This window comes from Xenopus tropicalis, chromosome 1 (genome assembly GCF_000004195.4).
Source record: "Xenopus tropicalis strain Nigerian chromosome 1, UCB_Xtro_10.0, whole genome shotgun sequence".
Classification (NCBI taxonomy): Eukaryota; Metazoa; Chordata; class Amphibia; order Anura; family Pipidae; genus Xenopus; species Xenopus tropicalis.
In genome coordinates this window covers 16,274,294-16,297,268 of record NC_030677.2, presented here as the reverse complement: position 1 = coordinate 16,297,268, position 22,975 = coordinate 16,274,294, and the positions used below count along the sequence as shown (strand labels likewise).

The 22,975-nt window shown below is 45.5% G+C and overlaps 1 protein-coding gene across 2 annotated transcripts in view; it reads left to right on the top strand.

Moving 5' to 3' along the window:
• adam33 (ADAM metallopeptidase domain 33) overlaps positions 1–22,975 on the top strand; it is a 61,273-nt gene that overhangs the window by 8,169 nt on the left and 30,129 nt on the right. Inside the window, exon 2 of one of the 2 annotated variants that reach the window (XM_012963957.3) lies at positions 11,014–11,099. In XM_012963957.3, the coding sequence (XP_012819411.2) occupies positions 11,014–11,099 (86 nt within the window). 2 annotated transcript variants of the gene reach the window in all.

Here is a 22,975-nt window from a genome sequence, read left to right as displayed (position 1 = left end):
CCCTTGTCAAGGCAAAGACAGACTCGCCATCCCAACATGAAGCCTGTGCACAACTGAACACATAATGACATTATCTCTGTGCCGGGCTTCCATGGAAAGCATGTGTGTTATTTAGCATCACATGGAAATTCTAGGACTTATCTAGTTCCAGAGCCCTGGTGTTTTGTAGCTTGTTGGGCGGGGGACATAATGAGGACATTGCCACATTTGAATAGGAAAGGCTTAAAAGTGCAATTCACAACAGGTATCAGTGGGAACACACCCGTGTACCATTAAAATGAATGAATGGCACCCATGCCCAACGACCTACAAAATGGTCATATTGCTACATGTGCCATTGCTCTTGAGGAAGGGCAAATACGGCAATATCCTTGGGCTCTTAAAGGAGACATATTGGATAAATGGGGAAAAACACTTATTTTGTAGGCAATTATGAATAATATCTGGTGCTGGTTTCCCTTTGGGCTAAACATTAACCCTATCTGTAACAATGGCCCCTTTATTGGAGCTCCCTATAGATCCTATCACTTCTAGGTCCAGTGTGAAATGGAGAGTGGGCGTGTCCTAACACAGTAGGAGGGGGAGAGCCAATCACAGCCCTGCACTCATACAAGCGCACACAGGCTTCAGTTCCCTATCAGGTCAGCCTAGCTGCTGATTGGTTCCTATCCTACAGTGCAGGGTAAGGAGGGCCGCCGGCTCCCCAGCTCATCCAGAGAATTCAGCCAGCAGGAAGTGGAACTGATGGGCGGGACTAGTGGGGTTTGGGGGAATTTATCTATAAATCAGTCTGAAACACAACATTTTTAAGCACAATCCTTCTATATCTAGAGGAGTATAATTCACTGGAACATTCATAATTTTTATAGGATATGTCTCCTTTAAGGTGCCCATACACGTTAAGATTTGCTCGCTTGGCCTTGGGGCCAAACAATCGAATTATATTGGCGGCAAAGGGGCAGTCGGTTCAGGGACCACATCAACGAACCGATGCGGTCCCCGATCCGACTAGATTTTCTAACCTGCCCGATCGAGATCTGGCCGATTTGAGGTAGGCCCCTCGGTAGTCCCCATACACGGCCGATTAGCTGCCAAATCGGTCTAAGGGACCCATATTGGCAGCTAGAATCGGCCCGTGTATGGGGACCTTTAGCCTCGGGCCCTTGGTATCTGGATATTGTTATTATCAGGGACGTCCCAGACTGCTGCAGAATGGACGCCACTGATTTAATTAGCAGCCCTCAGGTATTCTGCATTGCAAAGGCATCTTATTCGTCAAAACTAGCAATTCAATTAGCAATTTAGTCATTTGGTTCTGTGGATAGTAATCTGATTGGCAACAAACACCATGGGCAAAGTCAGGCAGAAGAGAGCATTTGGCCCAGGGGCCCCTACAGAATCACATACGGGATCTGAACCAAGGGTTTGACTGACAGATTTTTCTGTTTGAACCCAGCAATGTTTTGGCTCGTTGCTAAGGGCTCTGGTACACGGGGAGATTAGTCGCCCGCGGCAAAACTCCCTGCTCGCGGGCGACTAATCTCCCCGAGTTGCCTTCCCTCTGCCATCCCACCGGCGAACATGTAAGTCGCCGGCGGGATGGCAGACGCGGCGGCGCGATTTCGGGAAATCGCTGAAAAAGACTCGCAAGTCGGTGGGATGGCAGAGGGAAGGCAACTCGGGGAGATTAGTCGCCCGCGAGCAGGGAGTTTTGCCGCGGGCAACTAATCTCCCCGTGTACCAGAGCCCTAATTCAGTCAAGGGGAGTCATATTGGCAGCCAGTATCTGTGCATGAACGGACACCTTAAGTCTTGGGGGGGGGGGGGGGTCATTTTCTGGTTAACTTTTAGTATAGCCTATTCTTTGCAACTTTACAATTGGATTTCGTTTTTTATTTTTTATAGTTTTTTTAATAATTTGCCTTCCTTGCCTTTCCAGCTTTCAAATGGGGGTCACTGAACTATTACTCTATGAGGCTAAACTGTTATTGTTATTTTTATTGCTTATCTTTCTCTTCAGCCCCTCTCCTATTCATATACATGTCTATGTTTTTGAACCACTGCCTGGTTGCTAGGTTAAACAGGACCACAGCAACCAGGTAGCTGTAGCTGAAAGCACCGAATGAACATGTTACACTCTCAGAGTTCCAGTAAAGAGTTTATATCTTTCTTTAGAAGAGAGATTTAGCACAGGAAACCTGACATACACGGAGGGACATGATCTCTGTCGGTTTTCTCTGCACGTTCTTGCAGTGCTAGGTATTACGGGACGGAGTTAGTCATCCATTTACCCAAGAAAGACAAGAGGGATGTTAAACCTGTGAAACTTACTATGAAACTCAGACTGTAAATAAACGTGCTAATGAATCATTAATTCCTGAAAATTAGTTGCTTTTATATTAAATCTGCTCTGACTTCCAAATTCTTCATTCTTTTTGTGTGCCCAGAACACTATGGAAACGATAGGGGTCAGTTACCAACTGGAAAGCAGTGCAGTTTTTGCCTTTGCACCCTACCTTCCATCCGACATGAACTGCAACAGGCCTGTGCCAGGGAAACTAGCTATACAGCAGACCCTGAGGGGGGGGGGGGGGGGGGGGGTTGGGCTATATTGCAGTCCTATCTCCCCTGCCCTTTCCTACCTTTTCCTTTTTAAAATACCGGCAAGACACCCACGGCCTGGGAGGTGCAACATTAGCGGGTTGGGGGGGGGGGCAGGAGAGGAGGGGCTGTTCACGCAGGGCCCCCTTAGAAGATTTGTTTGCAGGGGGGCCCAGCACAACCAAGTTGCACCTCTGGTCTCTGTGTTCCATTTTGGAACCTCAAGCTGGATTTTTTATCCAAAACAAGGTACAGAGTGCTGCCAGACTCCGCCCATACTCATACTCGGCACCCCTTAGAGCAGCGGTTCTCAACCTGTGGGACCCTTTCACAGGGGTCGCCTAAGACCATCGGAAAACACATATTTCCGATGGTCTTAGGAATAATTTTATGGTTGGGGGTCACCACAACATGAGGAACTGTATTAAAGGGTCGCGGCATTAGGAAGGTTGAGAACCACTTAGAGCTTTTGCACTTCTGCCTGGGTTATTGTAAATGACCCCTCGTGTGTCTATAATTGTGATGAAAAATGATAAGGTTATTTGTGAAAGAGAAGTGTTATACTTTCACACTGGCTGGGTTGTTATAGATATGTTCTGGTTGGCCTAGTTACCCCTGTGTCCCATTAATTCATTGATCCCCAACCAGTGGCTCAGGGGCAACATGTTGCTCCCCAACCCCTTGGATGTTGCCCCCAGTGGCCTCAAAGTAGGTGCTCATTTTTTTAATTCCTGGCTTGGATGCAAGTTTTGGTTGCATAAAACCCAGTTTAATGCCAAACAGAGCCTTCTATAGGCTGCCAGTCCACATAGGGGCTACCAAATAGCCAATTATAGCTCTTATTGGCACCCCAAGAACATTTTTCATGCTTGTGTTGCTCCCCAACACTTTTTCTATTTACTGGTAAATGTGGCTCACAGGTATAAAAGGTTGGGGATCCCTGCATTAATTAATAAAACCTCTTTAGTTTGCTCAGGCCTCTGGGTGATTGACAACTCGGTGGGTGAATGATTTAAAAACAACCTGTAAAATGAGACTTAAATAACGTGCCTTTCTTAACTTGATTACTTTCCTATCTGGGAGATCTGGCCAGGATTCTCCCTCGTAACACCCAGGGTTGGGCAGTGCAAGGTGATACATCCCAGTGGGGATATTGATTGTGGGAGATTTTACACGTTTCTAGGATACAGATGAGAAATTTGCAGGCAGATTACTCTACCCTGTTGTGAACTGGAAGGCGATTTTCCTTGGCTCGCGGGGTTAAAATAATAAACATAATCCTTAAAAACTCCTCTGGGCTACATCAGCCTGACACAGGTACAACAATCCCTGGCACTCAGTGGGCCCAGACAAGTGTATTTATAGCAGAAAAGCCGTGCAGAACTCACCGTTTAGACTACCAGTGTCTTGTTTAGGAAGTTCCAATCATGCCCCGCCATCCCTTATGCCTGTAAGCCAGAGCCAATATATATGTCCGTAAGTGCCGCAGGCTGGAAATGAGCAGAATGGAAAGGCTATGAATTAAAAAAAACATATAAAATAAATAGCAAACTAAATTCAAATTTGCTTAGAAAAGATCTGTCTATAAAACAATCCTATTGGGTTGATTTCATGTTTAAATGATTCCCTTTTCTCTGTAATAATAAAACAGTACCTGTACTTGATCCCAACTAAGATATAATTACCCCTTATTGGGGCAGAACAGCCCTATTGGGTTTATTTCATGGTTAAATGATTCCCTTTTCTCTGTAATAATAAAACAGTACCTGTACTTGATCCCAACTAAGATATAATTACCCCTTATTGGGGCAGAACAGCCCTATTGGGTTTATTTCATGTTTAAATGATTCCCTTTTCTCTGTTATAATAAAACAGTACCTGTACTTGATCCCAACTAAGATATAATTACCCCTTATTGGGGGCCAGAACAGCCCTATTGGGTTTATTTCATGGTTAAATGATTCCCTTTTCTCTGTAATAATAAAACAGTACCTGTACTTGATCCCAACTAAGATATAATTACCCCTTATTGGGGGCCAGAACAGCCCTATTGGGTTTATTTCATGGTTAAATGATTCCCTTTTCTCTGTAATAATAAAACAGTACCTGTACTTGATCCCAACTAAGATATAATTACCCCTTATTGGGGGCCAGAACAGCCCTATTGGGTTTATTTCATGGTTAAATGATTCCCTTTTCTCTGTAATAATAAAACAGTACCTGTACTTGATCCCAACTAAGATATAATTACCCCTTATTGGGGCAGAACAGCCCTATTGGGTTTATTTCATGTTTAAATGATTCCCTTTTCTCTGTTATAATAAAACAGTACCTGTACTTGATCCCAACTAAGATATAATTACCCCTTATTGGGGGCCAGAACAGCCCTATTGGGTTTATTTCATGGTTAAATGATTCCCTTTTCTCTGTAATAATAAAACAGTACCTGTACTTGATCCCAACTATTAATGGCCCCAAAAGGCCCTAATTAATGAGTTATAGAATACTGTAGGTAAACTTACCAATGTTATGGGGCCCTAAATTGAATTTGCTGTAGGGCCCAGTAACATCTGGTTCAGTAAGGCCTGTGGCACACACAGAGATTGGTACTGTCGGGCCACTAGGCCAGAACCAGCTGTTAGAGCAATTGCACAGAGTCAGAGCGGAAATCCCAGGCACTAAACAAATGAGGGCACTTGGCTATTTCTGTAACAATTTCTGCAGAGATTCCTGTTGCTTAAAGATCCGCAGAGCTATGACTTCACTTCCACTTGGTTTTCCGCTGGCTTCTAGGCTTCCAGCCCTCGCTCTTAAGAACAAACAATGACCCACGTTGTACATTTGTTTTTCCTTTTAGGTGCTAAACCTTAATACACGGCTAATGAGCATTGTGCACTCGTAATTAGCACATTGTGGGGTGTCCGTCGCACAAACGTGACATGTATATGTTTATTCTAAAGGTCCCCATACACTATAGGACCTACGGGTGGGCGATATCGGGTAGCAAGTGGCCCTGGGGCCAAACGATCGGATTACATTTGCGGCCATGGGGCAGTCGGTTCGGGGACCGCATCAACGAGCCGATGCGGTCCCCGATCCGACTGGAATTTGTAACCTGGCCGATCGAGATCTGGCCAATTTCAGGCCAGATATCGGTCGGCCAGGCCTCTCGGTTCTGCCCATACACGGGCCAATTAGCTGCCGAATCGGTCCAAGGGACCCCCGGGCCGGAACTAGGGGTAGGCAGAAGAGGCAGCTGCCTAGGGCGCAACGATGGAGGGGCGCCAGGCAGGAGCCTCTCCTACCTACCCCTAGCGCTACTTTGTCATTGCCTCCGCTGCTTGTCATTAGCGGCGGAGGCAATGACCGATCGAATCGCCCCGCCTCCTGTGCTTTGGCGCGCATGCGCTGTTCGGGGGGGGGGCGGGGAGGTGGGCGGAGTTGGCCGACCGGGTTGCCTAGGGCGCCCGGTCGGCTTGGTCCGCCCCTGAGGGACCCATATCGGCAGCTATAGTCGGCCCGTGTATGGGGACCTTAAGGCTCTTCAGTTAATTGTGGATGGTGATTTATTTTGGTTTTATTCATATGTGCTTAGCACATGCTTATTTAAAGGGGAAATAAACACCAGTGTACAATATGAGCTCCATAAACAAGGGTTTTATTCTGTATAGTTTAGGGATGTCAACTGAACAGCTTCAATGAGAAATGGATTTCCCCCAATGAGGGACACACACACCCCCTTTGTTTAAAATGAGTTCCCTGAATAGGACTTGTCATGTACGGCCCTTTTTTAATTTAGAAATGTTTCCTGTGATTTCTTGCACCAAGAAACATTGAAATTGAAGGTACTTTTATCTTTTATTAGTGAGCAATTGCGGTGGGAGTTGAACGCAGTTAGTAAAAATAAAAACCCAGCAAAATGAACTCCTCCTTATCTGTATGCCTGGTACACAAGCTGCAGATGTGGGAAGTAAGGGGAAAATATGGGTAGTAAGGTCATTATACATTAGGGCCACTCCATGGGCTGAACCATTTATTCTACATTAGTTTTCCCTCTGATACAGAGTGACTAGTAATGATATATGTGAGGTTTGGCAGTGGTAGCCAGCTGGATCCTGTATTAGCCCCCTGCAAGGATTGCTCCTTATCTGTAAAACTTGCCTGGAACCTCCTCTCCTTTTAACTTCTCCTCTCACCCTCTGCCCCCAACACGTTGCCATTAGTCATACAGCATTACACACCCCCCCCAGTGCATTTTTTGATTCAGTCATACACTGGGTTCATTTGCTGGGCAGATGCTTCATGCAGAATTATATGAATATTCTATTGTTGCGAAGAAAATCCGCACTCACAGGGCTTATAAGCTTTATAAAGTGTGCGTTAATGTTAGTCCCCTAACTAAATGCAGGTTTAGTGCCCACATTCCGTGATATCTGTATAAATACAAAAAAAAAAATGTATAAATACAAATACAAACAATCAATACATTATACCTTATAATACATGAGTGATACTCAGAGTTCCCTGTATAACTCAGCCTGCAGCCTTGTGCCTTTATATGGGCACAGAACCCCTCAGTGACTGCTAATATCCTTATCATTTACAGTAGGGGGTACATTATCCCTTATAATACATGAGTGATACTCAGAGTTCCCTGTATAACTCAGCCTGCAGCCTTGTGCCTTTATATGGTCACAGAACCCCTCAGTGACTTCTAATATCCTTATCATTTACAGTAGGGGGTACACTATCCCTTATAATACATGAGTGATACTCAGAGTTCCCTGTATAACTCAGCCTGCAGCCTTGTGCCTTTATATGGGCACAGAACCCCTCAGTGACTTCTAATATCCTTATTGTTTATAGAAGGGGGGGCAGCATTATGTTAACACAATTCCTTAGAGTTTATTATGTGGGTTTTGGTACTCACTATATTATTTATTGATATACTTTCTGTGTTGCATGGCTGTGGGGAGAAACATAGGGTAAAGCTGTAGGTCACACATGTCAAACACAAGGCCCGCGGGCCAAATCCGGCCCGCCAGGCCTTGCAATGTGGCCCGCGCCGCGCTGTCATCACTGCACGCCGCTGCGTTCCATCACAATGACGCGCGGTGACAAAGGAGGCTTGTGATCTCGCCGGCCGTACTTGCTATCTATTACGCATGCGCATAGAATCTATGCGCATGCGTAATAGATAGCAAGTACGGCCGGCTATGTCATAGATAACAAGTCACGTGAGATTCAGGAGGCGTGACCTATAGTCCGGCATCCGATGTGGTTGTGCGGGTGGCTCCTTCTCTCTTATGCCGGCGGCAACAGGCCTTTTTTCTAGGTTGCGCCCGTGCGTATGACGTCACACGTCAGCGACGAGGCGCTGCCTTATAGTAGTGCCTGTTGCCGCGGCATAAGAGAGAAGGAGGCGCCGACATCACTGGTCTGTTGGGGGTACTTTCTGTGGGGGCAATTGGGGGCACTGTGCGGGCTGGCTACTGTCTATGGGGGGTACTGTGTATGAGGCAATTGGGGGTACTGTTTATGGGGGCAATTGGGGGTACTTCTTATGGGGGCATTGTGTGTAGGGGGTACTGTGTATGAGGCAATTGGGGGTACTGTTTATGGGGGCTACTGTCTATGGGGGGTACTGTGTATGAGGCAATTGGGGGTACTGTTTATGGGGGCAATTGGGGGTACTTCGTATGGGGGCACTGTGTGTGGGGGCTACTGTCTATGGGGGGTACTGTATATGAGGCAATTGGGGGAACTGTGTGTGGGGGCTACTGTCTATGGAGGGTACTGTTTATGGGGGCAATTGGGGGCACTGTTTATGGGGGCAATTGGGGGTACTTTCTATGGGGGCACTGTGTGTGGGGTCTACTGTCTATGGGGGGGGTACTGTGTTCAGTAAACCATTCGGCCCGCGATTTAGGCTGAATTTTAGATTTTGGCCCCTTCTCTGATTGAGTTCGACACCCCTGCTGTAGGTTAACAGAGCCACAAGTACTTTTGCTGGTTCTTGTGTTACTGACTGTGGCCGTAGAAGCTGAATTTGTGGCCATTGTTTAGTTGTTAGTTCCTTTTGCGGTGTTTTGCTGATTTGGCATCGGGTCAAACAAGAATTGGAAACATTCCAGAAAACGTAAGTTCTTGTTATACAAACCCCCACTCCTTATTGGACGCTGCAGAAAAACAGAGATCCCCAGGCTGTGTTATTATATATACTGTATATATAAGGACAGAAAACTAAAGGTGAATTTGTTAGCTTGGATTTTAGTTAAAGTTATTGTGATGGCTGTTCTCACTTTTGGTCATCCATAAAGTATGGTAAATATTGCTTGTGCTGTACACTTACGCATGAATATGTGGATACTTTAGGGCAGGGGTCCCCAACCTTTCTTACTAGTGAGCCACAGTCAAATGTAAAAAGACTTGGGGAGCAACACAAGCACCATAACAGTTCATGGAGGTGCCAAATAAGGGCTGTGATTGGCTATTAGGCAGCCTCTATGCACACTGTCAGCTTACAGGGGCTTTATTTGGTAGGAAATCTTGTTTTTATTCAACCAAAACTTGCCCCCCAAGTCAGGAATTCAAAAATAACTACCTGGTTTGGGGGCACTGAGAGCAACATCCAAGTGGTTGGGGAGCAACATGTTGCCCCTGAGCCACTGGTTGGGGAACACTGCTTTAGGGACTACTTAAGTGGGGAGCACACAGTCATAAACACATGGGGGTTAGGGGAGCGATAGTAGAGCACGGAATATTTGGGTACATATGTTGTGTTTATGAGAATGTATATGAGGTGGGATGGGGGGGAAAGTACCCCGGGTGGGAGGATGATTGGTACTGAGGAGGTTTATAGAGTGGGGGGTACTTAGGTAACTGCTTATAACAGCACGTGGGTGGACGAGCAGAGCTGCGGAGCGCTTACTCGCAGATATTTTGGCAGGCCTGCATTCTGTTACAGGACAGGAGGAAATTTGCTCTGCCAAGTGGCTCATTAATAGAGGCGTATGATTCCCCAAGTGCAGAACTGCAGGAACAGACTCTTAAAAACTCAGCAAAAACACAGAAGGATACCAGTATCTCATAGAGCAGCAGTTCCTAAGCTGTGGAGCTGGCACCCTTGAGGGGGCTTGGTGCTACTGCAAGGGGGGCACGGCCTGAATGCCAGTTTGGTGGGAACTGGTGAGAAAGCCCATTGCTTTCCTACATACACCTGAAGGTCAATGAGGCCGAGATTAGTGGTGGAAACATATCTGCTGGAACTATGGTTGACACACCAATGTTATTCTATATTTTTATCCATCTCGTTGGCTTGACCAAAGGTTGGACCTCCAAGTAGGGCTTGAACTAATACAATGGCACATCCACTGCCAGAGACGTACCGAATATCTCAGGGACCTCTATGCAACACTGTGTCCTCCATGCAGCAGTCGCCCTGTGAAAACACATCCTTTCCTTCTATTTTCTTGCTTTTTATCAGTTTTATTTTTCAACATATGTTTTCCATGGTTAGTATGCAGGGCAGTTATACTATCAGGGACTGAGCAATCACTGATGTTTAGACATACAGCCATCGTCGCTGCTCCTAATCCTCCGGAACAATCTTTCATTTTATATATTTATCTGAACGATTATGGAAGTATAGTAAACCCAGCCCAAAAATGTGGTATACATGTTCTTAGGAAATATATAGGGGATATTAACTTCTCACCCCAGCTGTTTTTCTGCACTATAGAGTTTGCGGTTAGATAGGTGGGGGGACAGGAAACAGGAAACCAGTAGTTTAAGCCTTCTGAGCTTTCTTGGAACGCACCCGAAATTATACATATATCAAGATTATCTCTAAAAGTGGGATGTTAAGTTAGATCCAACCGGCTGTATAAACTGAGGCTTGTATCAATATACAAACCTGATATGGTTTGAGCAGCCATCTTATTTGTTCTGATAAATGATATTACTTCCAGATTTATAGGGTACTGGCACATGGGGAGATTAGTAGTCTTCAATAAATCTTTGCTACTGGGGTCCACTAATCTCCAGCAAATGCTTTCCCCCTGGCAGTAAAGTAAATCACCAGTGGGAAAACATATGCGGCACACAGATACGTTGATGACGTTTCTTCAAGAGCAGTTCATGATGTCTGTTTGTTCCCATGACATAAACCCACCAAAGAGAGCTGGAGACTGCTTTCTAGCTACAGAATGGAAGCGCTAAGAAAAGTAACTACAATGGTAGTAGCTTCCCATTATGGTTATTCCGATGTTTACAATCTAGGAGAGAAATTATGTCATACAATAAAAGAAAATTACCTGAAGCCTTGGTTCCTCCCTTATATGACACAAATGCAGATACGTTGATGACGTTTCTTCAGGAGCAGTTCATGATGTCTGCTTGTTCCCATGACAGGGGCCCACCAAGGAGAGCGGGTGACTGCCCTCTGGCTACAGAATGAAAGAGCTAAGAGATCAGTAGAGCTGCTGGATAAGGTCAGTGTGAGTACAAAACTGCAAGATTATATGTACTAACCAAGCTCCGACATTAAAAAATTCCATTTATACAAAAAAGAGTGTGTGGCCTATAAAACACTGCTTTCATTGCTTAATAAGAAAATGTAAAATAACTAAAAATGTTTTATATTTATGAGCGTTACAGTCTGTTCATGGAAGAGAAATGTGTGCTGCACCGTCAATGTGTATTACAGATTCAGTTTATAGTAGTTTACTTTCATCCCATTTATCATTGTGCAGTTGTTTATTGATTGAAACGAGTTCTGTATTACAAAGTGGCGAGACAAACCAACTATGTAGGAGGAGTGAGTGCAAGAATGTAGGAAGAGTCTGGGGATGTGGGTTGCTGCAGAGGTGCACAGAGTAGAAATGTGTGTTGTATTGGCGTTCCCTGCCCTGGGCTGGCAGTGAGCTTCAGCTGGCAGTCAAGACCAGACAAGTGACTAAGACCCCATTGGCTTATTTGCAGAATATCTTCATCTTCGATTGGAAGTACAAACAACCAGCACGCAATGTCAATTCCAAGTGTAAAGGTGGCCTTACCCTGCTAGATCCACTCATCTGCCAACTGACTCTGTTTGGGCACCCATGTGTAGGGCCTTATCCCATCGTTGGCCATACTTTCTAGGCCAGTGGTCCCCAACCAGTGGCTCCCAAGCAACTTGTTGCTTACCAACCCCTTGGATGTTGCTCTCACTGGCCTCAAAGCTGGTCTTCATTTTTGAATTTCTGGCTTGGAGGCATAAAGACCATGGGTACTGCCAAACACAATCTCCTGTAGTCTGCCAGTTCACATTGGGCTACTAAATAACCAATCGCAGCCTTTATTAGTTACCCCCAGGGACTTTTTTCATGCCTGTGTTGGGCCCCAACTTTTTTTTTATATTTAAATGTTTCTCATGGGTAAAGAAGGTTGGAGACCCCTGCTCTGGGTATTGCTGTATCCAGTTTAGAAACAGCTGGGGGTCATTGTACATGTGAAAGACATGGACCTAAGTGTTCTTATTATTTCTAAGGCCTGTGACACATGGGGAGATTAGTCGCCGCGTGACAAATCTCCCTTTTCGTGGGCGTCTAATCTCCCCGAAATGCCATCCCAATGGCGAGAATGTAAATCACCAGTGGGATGGCATACGCGGCGGCAAAATCGCTGAAGATTCCACTCACGGCAACTTTGGCGATTTCAGCCATGCGCCGCGTATGCCATCCCACTGGCGATTTACATTCTAGCCAGTGGGATGGCATATCGGGGAGATTAGTTGCCCGCGACGAAGGAGATTAGTCGCCCGTGACAAGGGAGATTTGTCGTGCAGTGACTAATCTCCCCGTCTGTCACGGCCCTAACTGGGATAAGACATTTTCTGGTGTCTTGTCAGCTGCATACTGATAACAAGCGCACGTGCCGTTACTCTCGCTGTTGGCCTATTTACTGTAGTGTTTGTACGCTCTGTGCCAGAGTGCTATGGGGAGTTGAACTGAGGGGAAGCTGATGATGGCGGAAGAGCTGGTCATTACAGGGAAAAGTACATTGCTGACTGTAGAATCTTAACGACAGGGATCATTTCCTGATATCTGTCTCTGCTTGTCTGACTCTCAGCATTTCCTGCTGCCCTCCAGCCGGCAGTGCTGCTCATTAATAACGGATTTCAGGCTGCACACGCAGGAAGATGTCAGAGGAAACCCAATTATCAGCTGCTTATATGTACTGGCTCTACTGCGCCTATCTTAGCTTGTTCAGTTGATTAAATAATCATTTCAGACGTGTGCTAACATTCTTTCCTAGGGAGTTGGATTATGGGATAGCCCAGCATGCACAGGGGGCAGACCTGTAGTCAGAAATGACTTTCCCAGGACCCTTACCCTCCCCTGTTTAATGGTTTCTTACACAGCTCCGCTCTTGATCCCCATGGAAATTGTTTAAACAAGACACGCCTGTGTGATAATCAGAGACAGATGGGTACAATATCCTCTACAATAATAACCCCCCTTCATCATTCTGTACTGTCGTGAAGGAGAGGAAGACTTGCGGCCAACATTGAGGGTTTCTCTTTATAGGATTTATTTCAATACATCTGTCACGGGACACTAGAGCACAGTCTCATATCTTACCTATGGGGCTGATGTCGTTCCGCACCCAAATGAAATGATGCTACAGCCACTGAAAACATACAGTAATGCTATATTTGAGGTGCAATGAAAAAGAAGTCTCCTAGAGGGGCAATTACTCTGTTATTTTGGTGTTGGTTAGGGTGCCCTTATTGACCTTAAGCTCCAGTGAGTATTGGGGCATGAGAAGATTGTGCCGCCGGCACCATATGCAATATAATAGCTGAAGTGGTATCTCTTGGTGCCATGTTGCTTGCCTTCCATCACTATCAGTCCTTAACTTGGCAGATGTTCCTGACTTGCTTTTCCGAGGAACTGGGTCAGAACTCAAACCATGTACATAATCAAACAACTCCATTACTGAGAAGTAACCTCATAGTATCCGTATGGCTGCTGCTTAAACAGTTATTTAATGCAATTAAGTGGGAACATCTCACTGCTACAGCCTTACTTGTGACCTAATCATGCTTATTGCCCTCTGGCACAAAAGGAAATGAGGCAGCTTTCATTTTGGGATGACTGCTCTCTATTTGGATCAAAGCCAACCCCACGCCAGTAGCTGTTTATACCCCCATACATGCATAAAGATAGCTGTAAGTGGCGCGATTGCGCAGTGAGTACTGGGAGCACATATGGAAATGATTCCCAGGCTTTTGGTTCCCTCGTTCCCCACCTCTCGCAGCTCATGTCTGTCCAAACACGGCCCTGTTGTGTTTGCTGGAGCAGGCAGAGGGATGTTATTGTAATTCTAAGGTTGGGGAGACTTTATTGCAAACAGATCCCCTACCCTGGGACTCTCTTACCATTCCTGACCTCCCTTCTGCTCCAGTCTGATGCAAGAAACCATTAACTCTTGGCTTCGGCTTAACCCCTTCCACTTTCAAAAGAGGAGCTTTGTTGGATTACTTCTTAAAAGCTTCTTCGGCACTATTTGTGATAAGAAGAAAATAGACAACAAAATCAGGGTTTAGTTGCACATCCAGGCACAAAAAGAGCCAAAATATGGCCAACTGTGGCCCCTGTTTGCACCATGCACACTGCCTTTGTCTTCTCAAATGGTCCCTAATAGAACACAATGTGCAAAGTGCAAAAAACATCCATATTGCAATGGCCAGACTGCATTCAGTTTCAGTTCAGCAGGCAATTGACAGACATGTTACTGTACTATGTTTGACATTGAGAGCTGGGAAAAATTAAGGAGGATGTAGCCAGTGACACTGAAAAAAAAATTACTGTTGGTCTTGATTTTTACTCATGTAGCGGCTTCTGGGGTCATTGACCCTACTAATTTGTTTGAAAATGACAATGAAGAATGGTAGGAGAGGACTTAAACAGGGCCATGAGCAATAGGAAATCATGATCAGGGTCACTTGAGTGCAAAGTAACATTTAAAGTGATCCCACGCCCTTACAAATCCATAGTCCATCTCCCCTCTGCCCCAGTACGGGAGAAGCCGCTAGTAATGGTGCGACCAACATGTGGCCGGCATCCTAATGGTTCCCAAGAAGTTCCATCGCCTCCCTCCCCCAAGGTCTACCACTCGTGTCGGGCAGTGGGATTAGTGCAAGGCCCTCGTCTGCTGGCCTCTCTGTGAAAGGCGCATCTGCTAGTAATTAGGTGCTTTTTTTCCCCCTTCATGTCAAGCAGAGGGGAAGTCAAACAAACCATTCTATGCTATGTTTGAAATGAGAATCCTACTCTTAACCCTCATTGCTTCCTCTATAACCAAGTGCAAAGCCGCCCCAGCTGTTTTGGACAAAGACGTTCAAGTCATTTGCAATGTGGTGAAATGTTTAAGCACAAGCTATTTATCAATTTATAGAGCTAGATAATCAGCCGGCCAAGTTGTTTAAGTACAAACTGCCTGAGACGCCAACTTTCCTCCCCCCCCCCGCCCCACCACAAGCCTGTGGGGAACTGGGAAATCTGGAAATATCTTCAGCTAATACTTTATGTTTTGCATGTTTGAGAGTTTAAATATAGGGAAATAAGTAAATGCAAAGTAAAGATAAATCCTTTCGGCTCACATTGTGCTGGGAATCCGGTTCTGTGCCAGGAGGAGAGTCTTGGACACCTAAGAGTTGGACGGATTCTGCCTTTGCCGCCATGGGGTGTTCTCACTTTTCAGACTATACAGACATCCGAGTGCTGACTTGGTTTCCTGAGTTATTCCCACCAGGCAGCGCTAACAAGAAGAATGATATCCACGGAGATACTCAAACCTCTCTCGGTTCTATGGAACCGTCTGGATATGCACAGTCAGTAGGTCAGGGTTGTAGTTGCACGTTGCCCACCCTGCTGGTGAGAGTTTTAACCTCTGCCAGGATATTGGCTGGAGGAATATACTAGAATATGTATTTGCAGAGTGGCACAGGGGGATGGCACTGCCACTTGTATTCCTGCCCCGTATTGGGGTTGCAAGAAGGCAACTACACATTAAGTGTGGCCATTGCCCAGGGTTGGACTGGGGGGTGCAGTCCCCTAACCTTTCCCCCCCCACCCGACGTCCTTCCCTGACGGTGCGTAAATTTAACGCATCAGGGGAGAAACGGTCAGGCAGAGGGAGGGCCGGCAAGGGTCGGGTCTGGGCTGCTGGGGACCACTAGGGCCGGGGCCCACTGGGATTTTTCCCGGTGTCCCAACGGCCCAGTCCAACCCTGCCACCCTATCCAATAGGAACACTGACCCAAAAAAACTTAATATCCATATTACTTATATTACCTATGTTATCTATATTTTACTTCTACTTTTTTTTTTAAGCTTTTTTTTTTCTACCCCACCCACTTCTGATGATGTCACTTCCAGTTTGCAGCAACAGCACTTCCTGTTTAATGGTGGTGAGCGGGTCACGGATTGGGTTGCGGATGAGGCAGTTGTTGCAGGTCAAAGCGAGTAAAAATGCAGGTAGTGGGCCTGGGACGCGGGTTTGGGTCGGATCCGAGTCTCAAAAATTGGTTCCATGCAGGTCTCTGACACTCCTGTGTGGTTTCACCTATTCTTGTGGGTTCAGTTGCCGGAGAGAGTAGCACACAGAGTTCTCTAACAGTCATTACAAGTAGACAGAACCCAGTCCAGCTCTGCAGGCCAAGCTTGGCCAGTTCTCTACAATGATCTCTGTACCAAAGTGAACACTGAAAGCAGATGCTCTGCAGCGTAACAGCTTGAGCTCTCATTTCCAGAAGGCTGAACAGACAAACCTGCCTTACTCCAGCCAGGAAAGTGTCAGCACTATATGACTTGTATCTGAAAAGAGGAATCCCAGGCCCCAAAGAAACTGCCCACCTGTGCTTTCCTGGAGGGGGAATAAAAACCTGGCACTTTACTTGCCATGTACAGCAGAGCCAACAAAAACATCTAGAACCAGGCTCGGACTGGGGGTGCAGGACCCACCGGGGCTTCTGCCTCAGGGGCCCCTGCACCCCCCAATGGCCCCCGCCGCCTTCACACCCCACCCCTGCAGGGGCCCCCTCCGAACCCTCTTCCCCGAGCGTGCCTAAATGAAACTTATCTGCAGCGCATCAGGGGAGGGAGACCAAAGGATCCCAGGGGGTTCGGGTTTGGGCCGGGTTTTTTCCCAGTGCCCCGGCGGCCCAGTCCGACGCTGTCTAGAAAACTAACTCTGCTAGACTATTGATCATAATGATATAAAAGAGGAGACATAGTTTTATGGTATCTCTCTGTTCAGGCTGTGAGCAAACTTAGGGGCTGTTCCTGCTGAATTGTGCTTAGTACAGGGGAATCCCTATGCTGCCATAGTTTTATAGTAACTCTGCAGGCTATGAGTAAATGTATAGGACTGTTCTTGTGAAACTGTACTTAGTGCAGACAAATATTTGTGTTGGCATAGATTTATGAGGTTTCGTTATAAGAACCATGAGAAAATAAAAGGGGTTCTTCGTGCTGACTTAGAGACAATGCTGACTTAGAGACTTGGTGGCTTTTTGGGCCAAAACTCTACATCTGGTCAGGGTTAGACAGATGGCTTAACAGTAGATCCATGAGTTTAGTCCATGACTCAAGTGGCCAAATAGGACAATGATTCACTTGCCGACCTTGTTAAATAGGCAGGTCTGTAGTTACAAATAATAAATCCTACCTGGCAGAGACAAAATAAACACACGAGGACTGAAGGCACCCAGGTACCAGAAACACAACACTTGTTCCATTTATAAATGTTCTAAATATTTACTGACGATTTCAACATTTGAGGATTCAGAAAGAATTCATATTAAACCTACCCTTTTGCTTGAGCATTGACAGGGTGTGGGCAAAATCAGAGATGAAAGCTTGGCGGCTTTCTTATAGCAGGCCGTTTCTCTGTGCGGAGGTCGATATAACCCTCACATCTGTTTCCATAGATGGTCTCCTCTGGCCGATGTGATGCTGCACTTGTCATGTTATCTGATTTATGATTGCAATCCCCTGTATCCTGTCTCTCTGCCCATTCCCACCCTTCCCGCTCTGTGCGGAAAAATTGTCCTTGCCTTCCCCCTGATATTTCCCCTATCCAGCCTTCCTGCTCCTCTGTTTGCCATTGAAGTGTGCAGTCTTCATGCCAAGCTGGGCACCCCATTAAAGTCCAGCTACAACTATAGCTGATCGGCAATAACAAAAACCATTGATTTTCTCTGGTGCATGTAGGTGGCTGGGTGTTGTTGTTTAAATGCACAGTCCATTTTGGGTAATTATAGTTAAACGAGGAATTTGCTTGCCTATTGTTTGGGCAACACTAGATGGATTTTCAGTGTGAGGTTTTGGAAACCTCAGTAAGAAATATCATCATGGTCCACATGCTTTATGTTGAAAGCAGAGCTCATTGTGGCTTATTACATTAGCTCAGTGATCCCCAACCAGTAGCTCGGGGGCAACAACCCCTTGGATTTTGCTCCCAGTGGCCCCTAAGTAGGTGCTCATTTTTGAATTCCTGGCTTGGAGGCAAGTTTTGGTTACATAAAAACCAGTTTAATGCCAAACAGAGCCTCCAGTAGGCTGCCAGTCCACATAGGGGCTACCAAATAGGCAATTATAGCTCTTATTGGCACCCCCAGGAACTTTTTTCATGCTTGTGTTGCTCCCCAACACTTTTCCCATTTGAATGTGGCTCACGAGTATAAAAGGTTGGCTCTGCCTGCATTAGCTCCTCATCTTAATATTTTTGAGCTCTTGTTCCATGATACTGAGCTTGGCTTCTCATGTAAAACATGGAGGCAAAAAAAACCCCATGAACGAGAACATTGTCACCATTTCTCCAAGCCGATGGAGTGCTAAGGTGGCCATACACGTATAGATCTTTTTGTTGTCGTACGACCAAGTTTATCATTTAAAAGTAGGACTTGTCCATCAACGAAAAACCACCATTTCTATTGACATTGTCTAGCTGAAGGTTGGTAGCTGTCTGCTTGACCAAAACTATTGAACGATGGAAAATTGGCTAATTTTTAAACCTGCCCAATCGATGAAAGATCGCTAGATGTACGATTGTTAAGTGCCCACTGACCGTAATTTGTCAGTTTTGTTGGATTGCACAGAAATTTGTCGTTAAGTAAAAAAACAATCATGTCGTGTATGGACCAGCCTTACGGTTGCCTTCACAACCAACTGTTTACATGTAGTGTACTTAGATTGTAAGCTCTACGGGGCAGGGACCTCTTTCCTACTGTGTCTCATACCACATGGCACTTATTCCCTGTGCATTTATATATATTTATTGTATTTATTATAACACTTGTCCTTCCTGTGTGTAATTTTGTAAGATTGTACAGTGCTGCGTACCCTTGTGGTGCTTTATAAATAAAGTTATACATACATAGTGGGATGATTTTTTCATTGTTCCTCGTGGGCCATCTTGTATTACATGATGATGGAAAAGATCTGCAGATTTGCAACTCTTCTTGCTGCTAGCCAAATGCTGATATTGCCATTTTGGTGGCCTTTATCCCTGGTCTTTGGCTCTGTAGGCCCTGTAAGTTGGACAGGAAATCAGAGCAGGAAATGCGCTCTTTAAAATTTTGCACAGGATGAGTTATCAAGAAGTGAATCACTGTATTGCATCTCACTTCTCTATTCTTAGTTGTTGAAAACTGTACTAACCCCTCCTCCCCTCCCTTAGGTACAGCAGATTAAACACAAGGGTGGTCTTGCTGACATGCCTAATTGGAGGATAATCCAAAAGTGGCACTAAATGAAGAGCCTGTCGGCTGATGGAGACTCCATATAAAAGACATGCCACCCATAATTACCAACTGTACAACCCTCAAGCTGTTTCTGAAATGCCCTTTAGCTGTGTCGGTAAATTGTAGTTATCCATTATCATTTTCTGGTCAAGGACCCTCTCTGAGGTTGCACACTTAGTGATACCCTATCTTAACTCCACATTTGATGCCCTCAAAAAACCCATGGCTGCCCTTTAGTGTAACATAGTAAGTTAGGTTGAAAAAAGACATACGTCCATCACGTTCAACCATAATGCCTATATATAACCTGCCTAACTACTAGTTGATCCAGAGGAAGGCAAAAACCCCATCTGAAGTCTCTCTAATTTGCCACAGAGGGGAAAAAGTTCCTTCCTGACTCCAAGACGGCAATCGGACCAGTCCCTGGGGCAACTTGTACTAAGAGCTATTTCCCATACCCCTGTATTCCCTCACTTGCTAAGAATCCATCCAGCCCCTTCTTAAAGCTATATAATGTATCAGCCAGCACGACTTGGGGAGGGAATTCCACACCCTCACAGCTCTCACAGTAAAAAATCCTTTCCGAATATTTAAACGGAACCTCCCTTCTTCTAAACGGAGTGGGTGCCCTCGTGTCCGTTGGAAGGACCTACTGGTAAATAAAGCATTAGAGAGGTTATTATATGATCTCTCACAGTAAAAAATCCTTTCCGAATATTTAAACGGAACCTCCCTTCTTCTAAACGGAGTGGGTGCCCTCGTGTCCGTTGGAAGGACCTACTGGTAAATAAAGCATTAGAGAGGTTATTATATGATCCCCTTATATATTTATACATAGATCCTCTAGCTTTGTGTAGAGGGATGTGTGATTGCGTCCAGGAGCAGTTGGGTTGCGGGTTCTGGTTGTGGCACAGAGGGTGAGTCTCTGTTGTTTGCCTGGCTGCTTTTGGGGTCACCACCATTTTGTGGGGCCTGCCTGGCAAATTGTTCTTGCCTGGCCGCCGCTTTGGACTTGCTTTTCTGGGTTTTGCTGCCTCCCATTATGTAGGGGGTACTTGTTGCAGCTGGGGTGGGTGAAGTAGCTTTGGAGAGTTCGATGTTTGCTGCTGTTTTCAGGATGTGGTGCCCGGAGCTCTAAGAAGCACTTCTATTCAGGTCGCCATGTTGGCGATGCCCCCCATATTTATACATAGTTATCATGTCACCTCTTAAGCGCCTCTTCTCCAGTGTAAACAGCCCCAACTTGGCCAGTCTTTCCTCATAACTGAGACTTTCCATACCCTTTACCAGCTTAGTTGCCCTTCTCTGGACCCTCTGTCCTTAAAAATTCTTTCTCAATCCTTCAGAGTAATCCTTAGATGTAGGGAACAATCCGCCTTACCATTAATAACTGGTTATCGTTCCCAGGAAGTTTCTCTCTTTCTTGAGCCTGTTTATCTTCATTGCCTTTATTTTTATCGTTGATGTCATACTATGTAAATCTGCTTCATTTATTGGCCGATCCTGTATAAATACAGACATATACTGTGGCATCCAGGGCTCGCGCAGTGATTTCACTGTATTGGCATCTTCCAACAATCAGACGGGGACGCCTGTGTGACAATGTGAAAGTGGAATTGTGAAGGATATTATCTAAATATGTCTGCTGCCCATATTTGGTGAAATCAATTGGCCGGTCCATTGCTAGCAGAGCCACAAAACCAAGCTCTAAACATTGCAATGAAATGAGTAAAAGTGCTGGAAATAACCCAACGTTGTTACTCAGAATTAACTCTTGCACAAGTACATGGTGATGAAACCAGTTTAGGAATAAAAAAAATGCCAAATAAAACAAAATATTCCATATTTCTATTTCTATATTCCATTTCTAACTCTTTTGATGCTAATTATTGGTAGACATCAGGTTTTAAAGTACATGCTATTTTCATGGTCTGATTGGCTTTAGACTAGTTTGGCCCTGTGAAGGTTTAAGTGTTTTTATTGGTTAAAGCTTTGTCTAGTATACTGAACATTCTAATATCTGAAAGAATACAGGTCAACTTAAACCCTAATTGGTTACAGGTTGGCCTGGAGAGTTCTAATGCTCTCGTTGATCTAGCTCAGGGCTGTTTAACTTTTTATAAATAGAGGGCTAATTATTTCTCATACTACATGGACAAAGTAGCAGATAAAATGATGTTGCAATTGAGCAAAAATCCCTTGGAGCTACAGTTGGAGCCCAGGTCTATCCCAGGACTTTTCAACAGTTTCAGTGTAATGGGCTGATTTAAAGGTTGTAATGAGCATTGCTAAATGGGTCGAGTATCTCTTTAAACCCCCCAGAAATAAACTAAACATGGGATATAGAAGGGTAAAGGTGAGAATAAGAATGCCTGGCTATCTGGGCTTTGGTTCTAGCCATGCCCTTATCACACTTCACAGCATAGTATCTGTTGGCTTAATCTCTGTTACTGGAACCAGAGAGGGATCTGGGATTATAGCTGCCATAGCACAGCTGCTTTCACTCTCGGCAGGCATTTTGTACAAACCTAGAGATAAAGGGAGATTGTAACTGCATTGCTCACCTTCCTAGTGGTGCTTAGAGTTCAGCACATAGCTGGGCACAAAACTGTACCGGAACTGTATGAATATGTGCTGAAATATGTCTATGGCTATGGTGCATAAGGCGTGTTCTCTGCTGACTGACATATGCCCGTACCAAGGGGATGCCATAAATTAGGGCTGCCCAGTGGAGGCCCGTGGGCTTAATGTATCAAATCATTCAGGGCCGGATTTCTGTTCTGGGCGCCCCGAGGCCGCCCCTGTAACGTCGCCCCCCCCCTCCACTCGTGCGCATTGCGCATTACGCACCCCCCGGTGCGCATGCGCAAACGCGCGATAACCCTCCCGCAGTGCGCATGCGCTACTTTAAACTCCCATACGGAGCAGTGGGGAGAGGTCCCGTCTGCTCCGTATGGGAGCCAAATTTAAAAATTTTCTTGCGGCGGGGCGGCATGCCGCCCCTAAACTTCTGCCGCCCTAGGCCCGGGCCTTTGTGGCCTCTCCACAAATCCAGGCCTGAAATCATTGTTTTATAATGATTCAGTTCTCTAACATGTAAAAAAGCAAATAATTGGCTCATGGCGTGGAGAATCTTGGGCAGGGATGCTCCAAATCTGCACTGAAGTTTATAGTAAGCCTCAATAGTTGGCATCACTTGTACGCTAGCTGCACCAGCCTGGGTGCTACTATTAGGGGCAGTCATGATTTTTGTGGGGTACTTTTTATTTCTAAATGACACTGTTACACAGCAAATAATTCCCTCTACCATTTAACATTTTATTCTTGAACCAACAAATGTATTTGTAGCTGTAATATTGGTGTGTAGGCACCATCTCAGTGCCTTGTGCCTGAGTCTGAGCTTTCAGCCAGCGCTACACATTAGAACTGCTTTCAGCTAACCTATTGTTTCTCCTACTCCCATGTAACTGGAGGAGTCCCAAGCCGGACTTGGATTTCTTACTATTGAGTGCTATTCTGATACCTACTGGGAGCTGCTATCTTGCTCCCTTCCCATTGTTCTGCTGATCGACTGCTGGGGGT